The sequence below is a fragment of the Cetorhinus maximus genome, chromosome X (genome assembly GCF_964194155.1).
Source record: "Cetorhinus maximus chromosome X, sCetMax3.hap1.1, whole genome shotgun sequence".
Lineage (NCBI taxonomy): Eukaryota > Metazoa > Chordata > Chondrichthyes > Lamniformes > Cetorhinidae > Cetorhinus > Cetorhinus maximus.
Window position 1 is genome coordinate 11,328,779 of NC_135917.1, and position 12,477 is coordinate 11,341,255.

Sequence of the window (12,477 nt, forward strand, 5' to 3'; positions counted from 1 at the left end):
GGGAAATAAAGCTGCAGGGTTATGGGGAAAAGAGTGAGGGAGTGGAACTGCCTGGATTGCTCTACAGAGAGCCAGCATGGATTTGATGGGCCAAATGGCCTCTTGTGTGTGTATGCCTTCCTCCTGCCAGTGCATATTTGGAGAATTAGCCCCATGTATACTTATACAACCAATGATATGGGAAAAGGGTTGACAGTAACAATTCTAGGCTCTGGGCACAATCGGCCTGGACCACACAGTGCATGGCATCGGTTTGGCCGAAGTGAAGTTATGTTCAGATCTCCATGCAAATGCATTAACATAAGCCCGAACGCAAAATGTTGTGGAGATCCTGACACAAAGTACCAGGAGTTACGGGCGCGCTTGTGTGTGAAACTCTGCAATCTTTAATCTTTATTCGATTTCGCCGCGATTCCGCTGATATCTGAGCTAAATGTCGTGTGGGACCTCCTGGCCCTGGTGTTGGTTATATGTGGGGTTGGCCATGGTTTGGTTCCATTCATTTTCAGAGCTCTACCCATAGGGAAACTCTGATATATCATTGATGTTGCCAACTTTGCAGTGAGCTTATGTAGCACCCGAACCAATGATAGGACAACGTTCATGACCTTGTCACAAGGGGCTTTTGTTGCTTCATTACAACAGTGACTACACTCCATAGGAAACGTACTTCAGTGCTTTGCGACATTCTGGGGCCGTGAAAGGCACGACATAAACACGCACGCCTTTCTTTTCTCTGACCTGGTATTAAGATGGTCTTCATGGGCCGCACTTCAACACCTTGAATTGGGTACTCCAAGGGAGAGTTCGCTTTGGCAAAAAGCAACTTGTCGGCAGACAACCTCGTCCTAGAGGAACATCAAAAAAACAGAGAGGCCATGAATGAAAGAGAAAAAACAGAAGTTAAATGCTGCAAATGCTCAATAGGTTGTGCTGAAGCTGTGGAGAGAGAAGCAGAGTTAACGCTTCAGGTCAAGGACCGAGCTGTTGAACTGCAGGAGGAGAAGACATACTAGGTCCGATTTGCTGAACATACAACTGTGGTTGGAGGGCCTCAGTGTCAGGGACTAATCTAGAAACCACAGGTGCTTGACAGAAGGTCCTGGACATGCCTTATATGCATATTTCCCCACCATTAGTCTGTACTAAGAAAACCATCACTGTTAAAAAAAAATGAAGATAGCTCCATCTAAGTGCAGATCTCTTTTTGTAACCTACATGAATTCGTGATTCACCTGATATCTCACCGCTGAAACGACCAGAAGGGACAGCATGATTGGAAATACATGCAAGTACGTCTTTCTTACCAAATACCAAAGCATGTGTGTTAGTTCTGCAGTCTCTAGCATGAGCTGGCATCAGTTTGGTAACCGGAAACTGGCAGGGGATGGCAACGCGCGTTTACCCCACGTCCATTTGTCCTGCTGCAGCCAGCATGCAAACTTCAGGCTGTCTACTCATTCACGTGATTGCAGTGTGCAGCTGGCATTACATGCGCTGGCGACTGACTGCAGGCCAGGGCAGAGGGAGCCAAACTGTGCAAAGCAAGTATGAGTTCGAGCTAGCCTGTACATCTTAAAGGAGGGGCTGAAGGGGGCGGGGGGTGGGTGGGTGGGGTGGTGGTGCAAGTGGATTTTGGTTGGAATTCATTGTGTGAGTGACCTTGGCCTGGGAAAGACAGGAATAAAACCACATGGTGGAGAGTGGGTTCTGAGGCTCTTTGACGTAGCACAAGAGGAATCGGTGCAGAAGGGGGACTGAGAGGCTCTCCAGATCAACTCGGAGAAGGCAATAGAAGCAGGAAACCAGGTGGGTTTTCCACCACCCCCCAACCCCGCCCTCATCTCACAATCTCTTTCTGATTTACAAGCTAGGGATGGGGTAAGTGTGCATCCCTTGTTTCCCCACCCCCTCCCCTCCCCATAACCCTGCCCTCTGTCTTTACGTTTTTTTGGGTACCCCAGAACTGCCTCCCGGACAGTTCGTGGTGTGAGAAGTTGAAGGACGAGAGGAAGAAGAGGCTGACGATGAAGAAATACCGTCACTCCCTCGCGCTGACAGGCGCCAACTCAGAGACTTGACGCTGTGTGTAATTTAGAGGCTGGCATAGAGGGGATCCGCGTGTGGTGAGGTACCAGGGGAAGGTGGCAACGATTGCCATGGATACCAGTTCCCTGGAGGGTGAGGTCACACATGGTCACTTGCTGCAGAGGATTCAGGCGGGGACTTTGATGGGGCAGCGTATAGGAAAAAGATGGGCATGTACCCAGAAATGCCCAGTGCATTGGCAGGCCTGTCAGAAAGCCTGTGGTCACCGTGCGAAGGGGATCCAGCTCCAACCAGGCACAGGGCCTTGTACAAAGCTTAGAGCCCATCCTTTTTGGTATGGCAGCATTGGCCAACTCCGTGAGGGCACTTGCGGGCCCAACCAGGGCGCAGTGCCCGATAGTCCATGTCTCAACTTCCACTGTAGCACAAACAGGAGCCAGGCACCACCTGAGTGCTGCCATGCCAGCTCAGACTGCTGCCATCGTGGCTGGAGATACCAGTGCCCAAAGGGGTTTCCAGGCTCTTACAGCAGGTCAACGATCTGTTCCCCAACAGATCATTAGCATTGCTGGGGTATCGGCCGCATGGGAGTGGCAGGGGCTTCATGGTGCTGCCCTCTCTCAAGGTGGCAGCACTCGTGCTCCCACCACTGCCACAGTCACCCGCTGTCTCTCATGCTGCCCACATGCAGTTGGGTCGTGAAGCAGGGTGATGAGCGAGGTGGTTGAGTGCAAAACCCTTGGCGCAGCCATTTACGGGGCGGCTCATGGCAAAGCACACTGGCACGGAAAGAAAGCATCCTGACTGCTGCCAAGATAGCAGGGCATTGACCAGCATGGTGTGCTGAGGCTGCAAGGGCACACACAAACTGCACACTCAGGGAGAGGAGCCCCTTCGAGTTGCGGTACACCTCTGCATTTAGATGCGACGCCTGCAAAGCCATGTGCATGCAATGGATGGAACCCTGCCATGGGAAAGCCTGCTACCCATGGGCTTGTTCAGCCTTGTTTCTCTCTGGAAAGAGACAATGCAATGTATTCCCCTCTCCTGGCATACAGAGGGTCAGTGACTTCCTTTATACAGCAGTGCGTGATGAACTGAAAGATGCCGGAGATGTCACCTATCCCAGCCCAGAAGGATCCCAATGTGAAGGAGTTCGTGGCACACTTACGGCTATTGGTAGTGCTGTCCCGGCCCTGCCTAGAAGCTGCAGCTCTGCAGATTTCATTGTGCACATTCTTTATAAAATGGAGATATCGCACACACTGCTCCTGGCTTAGGCTGAAGTAAGCAAATGAGGACCTTGTACGGACGTGTCCTCCTGCTGAGAGCACTTTCCCTCCTCTGCCCTCTTCAAGCAGCTTGTCCTTTCCTGGGTCACCGCCACTCATTCTCCTTGACATTCTGCAGGCCAAGAGGATGGAAGCTACAGCACCCATGACTGGGAACAAGTGACCTGAGCAGAACCTTTGAAGTAAGAGTCAAGGCCTTCACCATATACACCACCACTTCCTGTTGACTTTTGCAACTTTAACAAGCATACAAACTACATTCACTAAATGAGCAACAGCCAGTACAAATCAACCAGCAATTCACCTGACAGTGGCTGACATCCCTTTCGATAGCACTGGTAGGGGTGCTTCATGCTGCTGAACACATGTTCAGCTGTGCGAGGTTAAGAGGACATTAGCTGGAGTGTTGAGATGAGCAGAAATTTCTTCACCCAGGGAGTGGTGAGCCTGTGGAATTCGTTACCACAGAAAGTAGTTGAGGCCAAAACATTGCATGTTTTCAAGAAGGAGTTAGATATAGCTCTTGGGGCGAAAGGGATCAAAGGGTATGGGGAGAAAGCGGGAGCAGGCTATTGAGCTGGATGATCAGCCATGATCATAATGAATGGCGGAGCAGGCTCGAAGGGCCGAATGGCCTACTCCTAGTTTCTATGTTTCTGTGTTGAGGGAAAGAATGGCACCACTAAAGTCAAATCAGCATTACACGCTGACTGACATTACAATCTGCCTACTCTGAACACTTCTGGCATAGGCGCCTAATGCCTGGGCTAACACCTTCACCAAAATAGTGCCCAGCATTGCCCACACCATAAGTGTGCATGTGCAACGCAGGTACCATTGTGCGCCCAAAGTAGTTTACCATGATGTTTAAAAGACGAGTGCTAAGGAGACAAATTTTGCAGCCAGTGAATCCTTGTAAACTAGATTATCTAGGATAATCTCTCTTAGCGGCATTCCTTCATCTGTAAGATGATGGACATGCATCAAATCAAATTTTTTGGGATGGGGTAGCTTCATATGATGCACTGTTGCTGATGGCTGAGAAGAACAGTCCATGAAAAGGCAGGTTCTGCCACAAGTGCTGCAGATAAAGTGGTGATCAGGCGTCTTTACGCACTGTTGTTTCTGTTGTAACATGTCTTTAAGGAATGGAAGCATGACATCACTAGAAGGGAAGTGTGCCGTGCAATCCATATTTAGTTTCAGCTTTGCCTTTGAGCAGAGCACAGCACACACAGCTCCACTGCTGCCTTCAAGCTTTCTACCTTAAGAACATTTATACAAGTGTGCCTGGTCTTAATAAATGAACCCGCACCGTGTTTACCCTTATAAGTGATCGGTGCCTTTATATCATTATAACAACAGGACAGGCTTGGGTGTTGGTGTCCGTTGCCAAGCCACTGACCGTCATGGTGGTGCTTGCCCGCCCACCGGTGATGTCCCCATTTTCCTCCATTACAGCTAGTGTCTCCCAAATGCGAGAATCGATGTTTATGGCCTTCACGTCACACTTGCAAACATCCCTGAAGCGGAGCTTTAGGCGTCCTATTGATCATCTGGCTCCGACTCCCTTCCCATACAGAAAGTCTTTGGGTATGCAATCGTCTTCCATCCAGCGAACATGCCCGAGCAAGGAAAATTGCCTGTGTTTGACGAGTGCCAGCACGCTTGGGAGATTTGTCTTTGATGGGACTTCTGTATTCGCCATTTTGTCCTCCCATGAGATGCCCAGAATGCACCGCAAACAACGAAGACAATGGTTTTTGAGCTTTCTTTCTTGATCGCTGTAGGCTGTCCATGTTTCATGGCCATACAACAAAATGCTGAGAATATAGGCCTCTTAGTGCTGAGAGTCAGCTTGATGTTACCCCATGCACATTTCGTCAGTTTGCCAAAGATGGTAACTGCTTTCCCTATGCGTGCATCGAGATCTGTATCAAGAGACAGATTATCTGTCATCCTGGACCCAAGGTATTGAATTGACTAACCACTAGCGTGACCAAGGGTGGAGATGTGACACCCTGTCCCATAACAATGATTTTCTTGATGCTTATATTAAAGTAGAACAAGTTACAGGCGTGGGAGAGACAATTCATGAGTCTTTGTATCTGAGTTTCCATGTGAGTGACGGACGCAGCATCATCAGCTTAGAGGAGCTCTCTGATCGAGATGTGCTGCATTTTTGTCTTTGCTTTCAGTCTGGACAGATTGTAGAGCTTGCTGTCTGACCTAGCATGCAGGTAAACTCCCTCCATATCTGCAGGGAAGGCAAAGGTCAGGGACATGAAGAAGAAAATAGCAAACAAGTGGAGGCTGGGACACAGCCCTGTTTCACTCCATTCTTCACCCAGAAACTGTCGGAAGTGGTGCTACCAAAACTGTACAGATGGTAGGAGCACACTTCAACAACGAAACCTCTCAGTAAATCCCTCACCTTAACAATTTTAAACCCACAATAGGTCCCCACCACAGGGCTAAATCTCCCAATAAACCGCCAAACTCAGCTCCAAACCATCCTCAATAAAGCCCGCACCCCAACACTATCCCCCAATAAAGCCCCCACCCCAACACTATCCCTCAATAAAAACCCCACCACAATACTATCCCTCAATAAAATCCCCACGCCAACACTATCCCTCAATAAAAACCCCACCACAACATTATCCCTCAATACACTATCCCTCAATAAAACCCCCAATCCAATACTATCCCTCAATAAAACCCCCACCACAACACTATCCCTAATTAAAACCCCCAACCCAACACTATCCCTCAATAAAACCCCCACCCCAACACTATCCCTCAATAAAACCCCCACCCCAACACTATCCCTCAATAAAGCCCCCACCCCAACACTATCCCTCAATAAAAACCCCACCACAATACTATCCCTCAATAAAACCCCCACCCCAACACTATCCCTCAATAAAAACCCCACCACAACACTATCCCTCAATACACTATCCATCAATAAAACCCCCAATCCAATACTATCCCTCAATAAAACCCCCACCACAACACTATCCCTAATTAAAACCCCCAACCCAACACTATCCCTCAATAAAACCCCCACCCCAACACTATCCCTCAATAAAACCTCCACCGCAACACTATCCCTCAATAAAAACCCACACCAACACTATCCCTCAATAAAACCCCCACCCCAACACTATCCCTCAATAAAACCCCCATTCCAACACTATCCCTCAATAAAAACTCCACCCAAACACTATCCATCAATAAAGCCCCCACCCCAACACTATCCCTCAATAAAACCCCCACCACAACACTATCCCTCAATAAAACCCCCCACCCCAACACGATCCCTCAATAAAAACTCCACCCCAACACTATCCCTCAATAAAATCCCCACCCCAACACTATCCCTCAATAAAACCCCCACCACAACACTATCCCTCAATCAAAACCCACCACAACACTATCCCTCAATAAAACTCCCACCCCAACACTATCCCTCAATAAAACCCCCACCTCAACACTATCCCTCAATAAAAACCCACCACAACACTATCCCTCAATAAAACTCCCACCCCAACACTATCCCTCAATAAAACCCCCACCACAACACTATCCCTCAATAAAACCCCCACCCCAACACTATCCCTCAATAAAACTCCCACCCCAACACTATCCCTCAATAAAACCCCCACCCTAACACTATCCCTCAATAAAACCCCCACCCCAACACTATTATTCAATAAAACCCGCACCCCATCCCTATCCCTCAATAAAACCCGCACCCCAATACTATTCCTCAATAAAACACCCACCCCAACACTATCCCTCAATAAAACGCGCAACCCATCACTATCCCTCAATAAAACCCGCACCCCAACACTATCCCTCAATAACACCCGCACCCCATCACTATCCCTCAATAAAACCCCCACCACAACACTATCCCTCAATAAAACCCCCAACCCAACACTATCCCTCAATAAAACAAGCACCTCAACACCATCACTCAATAAAACCCCCACCCCAAAACTATCCCTCAATAAAACCCCCACCCCAACACTATCCCTAACTAAAACCCCCAACCCAACACTATCCCTCAATAAAGCCCCCACCCCAACACTATCCCTCAATGAAACCCCCACCCCAACACTATCCCTCAATAAAACCCCCACCACAACACTATCCCTAACTAAAACCCCTAACCCAACACTATCCCTCAATAATACCCCCACCCCAACACTATCCCTAACTAAAACCCCCAACCCAACACTATCCCGCAATAAAACCCCCACTCCAACACTATCCCTCAATAAAACCCCCAACTCAACACTATCCCTCAATAAAAACCCACCCCAACACTATCCCTCAATAAAACCCCCAACCCAACACTATCCCTCAATAAAAACCCCACCCCAACACTATCCCTCAATAAAACCCCCACCCCAACACTATCCCTCAATAAAGCTCCCCACCCCAACACTATCCCTCAATAAAACCCCCACCCCAACACTATCCCTCAATAAAAACCCCCACCCCAACACTATCCCTCAATAAAACCCCCACCCCAACACTATCCCTCAATAAAAACCCCCACCCCAACACTATCCCTCAATAAAACCCCCCACCCCAACACTATCCCTCAATAAAAACCCCCACCCCAACACTATCCCTCAATAAAACCCCCACCCCAACACTATCCCTCAATAAAACCCCCCAACTCAACACTATCCCTCAATAAAAACCCCACCTCAACACTATCCCTCAATTAAAACCCCACCCCAACACTATCCCTCAATAAAAACTCCACCTCAACACTATCCCTCAATAAAACCCCCAACCCAACACTATCCCTCAATAAAACGCCCCACCCCAACACTATCCTTCAATAAAACCCCCACCCCAACACTATCCCTCAATAAAACCCCCATCCCAACACTATCCCTCAATAAAAACCCCCACCCCAACACTATCCCTCAATAAAACCCCCACCCCAACACTATCCCTCAATAAAACCCCCCACCCCAACACTATCCCTCAATAAAACCCCCACCCCAACACTATCCCTCAATAAAACCCCCCAACTCAACACTATCCCTCAATAAAAACCCCACCTCAACACTATCCCTCAATCAAAACCCCACCTCAACACTATCCCTCAATCAAAACCCCACCCCAACACTATCCCTCAATAAAAACTCCACCTCAACACTATCCCTCAATAAAACCCCCACCGCAACACTATCCCTCAATTAAACCCCCACCCCAACACTATTGCTCAATAAAACCCCCACTTCAACACTATCCCTCAACAAAAACCCCACCTCAACACTATCCCTCAATAAATACCCCCACCCCAACACTACCCCTCAATAAAAAACCCCACCTCAACACTATCCCTCAATAAAAACACCCACCCCAACACTACCCCTCAATAAAAAACCCCACCTCAACACTATCCCTCAATAAAACACCCACCCCAACACTATCCCTCAATAAAACCCCCACTCCAATACTATCCCTCAATAAAACTCCCACTCCAACACTATCCCTCAATAAAACCCCCACCTCAAAATTAAAGCCCCCTTAATAAAACCACCACTTGAGCACTAAACTCCCTTCAATAACACCCCTACCTCAGCATCAAAGCCCCTACATAAAACCCCCCACGTCAACAATGTGAGGGACTAAGCCCTCGCACTGTATATTCTAATAAAATATAAATAGGCATGCTGATGGCTCCTTCTGAATTTTTAAAAACTGAGCAAAGACAATTAAAATGACTGAAACTATGTCTGGCTGTGACCTTGGAACCAAAGACTTGGCAGTCTTTAGAAAACTCACACCTCTTTATCTCTGAAGAGGCACTAACAACACCCTGTGGGCCTGTGCAGCCCAACCTCAAAGAGAGCTATACAAACGCCCTCTGCATTTAATAACCCAGGCCTTCCAGAAGGAGATGGATCATCTGACAACAGCCCTGCAACCTTCCTTTCAATTCCTAATGGCCACGCTTGGAATCTGGATGATGAATACATGTCCTTTGTCAAAGATGATGGAGAGGTGGGAGTCATCTGTCATGGACCTTAGGCTAATGGAACAAGTAATATTGCCTTGCTGAATTGCATAGCTCAGTCTATAGTTTACCATCTGATTAGCAACCTCACAGACAAGGATCTCCAACCAGGTTGAACACTGGCCCCATCTATACTGCTTCTTGCTGGAAGTTCTGTACTGTCGCTTACAAGACTGATTCATCTCTGCATGCCTATCTCATCATGTGAAGTCAACGCCACCGGGAAAGTGAATTATCCAGCATTGGTTTTGAACCAACCGACTCCCATCAGGGCGTTGCTCATTGGACTTCGATTCTGGGCTCCGATTGAGCCAAAATTTATTTTCGGAGGTCTCTGTACTGTCAAACCTTTTTTTCCCTATCCCTCTCTTTATTTTCGGGGCGTGGAGGCATCTCTGTGACCCTCCTTTCATGGTTTGAATGTGTGTAACAAGCTAACCCCTTTATAGTTCATCCCATCCCAAATTTGCTCTGGGGTTATTGATAGAAAATTCAATAACACAAAAACCAAGGGGTCAGGAAATACACCACCGCTTATTAAAAAAGGAAACAACTCAAAACACCTTTCTGTTTACAGATGGGCATTGAGAGGAGAAATTATTGCAGTTTAAATTAACCCCTCCCTCCTGCCCATAACCATTAAACTCCCTCAATAAAGCCTCCTCCTCAGCACCAAACCAAAACACTTGTACTCGGATGTTCCCCACACTGCAACTTGTCCCTCCCTCCCCTGGCTCCCTGCCTTCTCCACAGCCCGATCCATGCTAGGCTGCCAGCCTTTAGCACCCCCAACCCCGTTCTCCCACTTCCTAGAAACCAGGCCTCGATCCACCACCAGCTGAAGCAGGCCTACTGCAGCTCAACTCTCCTGTGAAGCCTGAAAATTCAGCGCATCTTTTTGGGAAGCAGAATTCAAAGTCGCAGCAATCCTAATGAGAACGGAAACCAAAGAGCAAAATTAAATTAGCAATCTTGGCAAGTGGATTTTGGAACCAGTTAGGGCTATTTTGTTCAGGATAAAATTCAATACCCATTTTCACCGAGGTAATTTCCTTTAGCTTCATCTTTCTCAATGACATATTTTCAATTCTATTACATATAAACTCTGGCATCTCACTCATCAATACTTGAAACATTTTGCTGTTCTCTGCACTGTCTCTGTTTTTTTTTCCATACAGAGTCAAATGGAATCCACTGTCTTACGTAATCTGTAACATGCATAGTTTTGTTAACTGTACCTATGGAAATGTGTGGCTTTACGTGCCAAAGTTTTTAACTGGGCTGTGTTTGCTGCCGACACGTCCATCCAATGACGTCGTTGGCATTTTGTCGGCAAGGTGTCGGCGGCCATCTTGAGCGGCCATCTTGCATTGGCAGGAGACGGTGGGCAGAATTGTCGCGCATCTGCACAAAGTGCGGTAGCGGGCGGGAGAAACAATGTTTTACTCACCGGCCGCAATGGCGGCTTTTCACACCGTATCGTCCCAAATCCTGCTGCTTTAATCATGTATTCCCGGGAAGCACGCCACTTCCATGGCGGGCCAGTTACGATTCACTGGTCACCTCGCTGCTTCACCACGCTGGACGCCACACTTAAACCACAGCCGCGCGCACACCTCTCAGCGCTTCCAGCCCTGGACTGCTGCAAATAAGACACGGCCCCGAAATGCAAGAAGAATGCAGCCCCCAGGTTTAGTGATGTGCCCCTCGAGCGCCTTTTGGACGCCGTGGAGGCCCACCATGATGTCCCCTACCCTACTCTCTCTGCAGGAGGGGCAGCAACATCACCACTCCGGCTTGGGAGGAGGTGGCAGAGGTGGTCAGTGCCAACACTGCACAGAAGAGGTTGGCCATCCAGTGCAGATAGAGGATGAATGATCTCATCCGTGCCGCCAGGGTAAGGTAACCATCTCATCGCTCTAAACTCACACACTCACAAGCCCATCACACACTCACTGGCATCTCACTCACTGCCAGCTCAAGGGACATCACCACGCACTCTCTCTCACACACACCCTCACATCTCCATCTGCCCTCATCCCCTCTGGAGGCTGCCTCCTCAGCCCTCACCATCCTGAGGCCACTCGTACAGATCAACATGTGTCCCCCACACACACCCTGGGATACCCCCCTTCCCCAGTACAGCCCTCACCCTGCAGCCTCTTCCCCTGCCTGAGGCCACTTCTCCCCCTTCCCCAAGCGAGCCCTAGCCCTGCAGCCATTGAAAAGCCACCCCCGCCTTACGGCTGGTCTGGTAGGTAGAGACCTGCCCGTGTGCACCCCCCTAAAAGTGATGTGGTGCTGCCTGTGAAGCCTGGCGCTGATGACTGCGAGTGCTGCCCGAAGCAAGGTAGGCAAACAAACCTCGAAGTCCCGAGTGAAGTGCAGCTCACCAGGTGCACGTCGCCTATGTACAGTTGTGAAACACGTCGGCGTGATAGGCGGGCGGACGATCCAATGTGGAGGGATGAGTCTGGCGGGCTAGACTTATACTGACACGCGGATGTGTTGCACTGAGTTTCCCGACGTCTGATGGCAGGAAACACTGCCTCCATCGACAGGCTGAGCAGACAATCGCCAACAATGCCGTGAATCCAATTTCTGGCCATCTCACCTTATTGCCCGCTCACGCCACTGAACACACCAGGCACCAACGGGCACGGAAAATTCCACTCACAGTGATTATCGTTATGCACCCTCAGGATCTGGACATTGTTGGCGAGGCCATTGACTTGAATGGAAATAAATAAGGGGAGATTTACTCGAGGAATAAGCAGCTCATTTTTTGACTTGGCACCCTTTAGCCTTCCGGACTCAACACCCTGCCACCGGCTTAAAAACGCTTACGTTTCTGTCTTTCTTCAGTTCTGATGAAAGGTCATTGACCTGAAACTTTCACTCTGTTTTTCTCTCTCCACAGACGCTGCCAGACCTGCTGAGGATTTCCAGCATTCTCTGTTTTTATTTCAGATTTCCAGCATCCGCAGTATTTTGCTCTTGTACAATGGCAAACTCTAATTTTAAGATTACGTTCCCTGGTTCCCTGCTGCTCGAGGGAATAGATTCTCTCTATCTGAGACCTGT

The 12,477-nt window shown here is 48.7% G+C and overlaps 1 protein-coding gene across 2 annotated transcripts in view; it reads right to left on the bottom strand.

Annotated features, from left to right (window-relative positions):
* Window positions 1-12,477, bottom strand: part of LOC144672740 (beta-1,4 N-acetylgalactosaminyltransferase 1-like) — an 88,308-nt gene that overhangs the window by 58,709 nt on the left and 17,122 nt on the right. For both annotated transcript variants that reach the window (XM_078534706.1, XM_078534705.1), the window contains exon 4: window positions 742-848. In XM_078534706.1, the coding sequence (XP_078390832.1) occupies window positions 742-848 (107 nt within the window). The remainder of the gene's footprint in view (window positions 1-741; window positions 849-12,477) is intronic.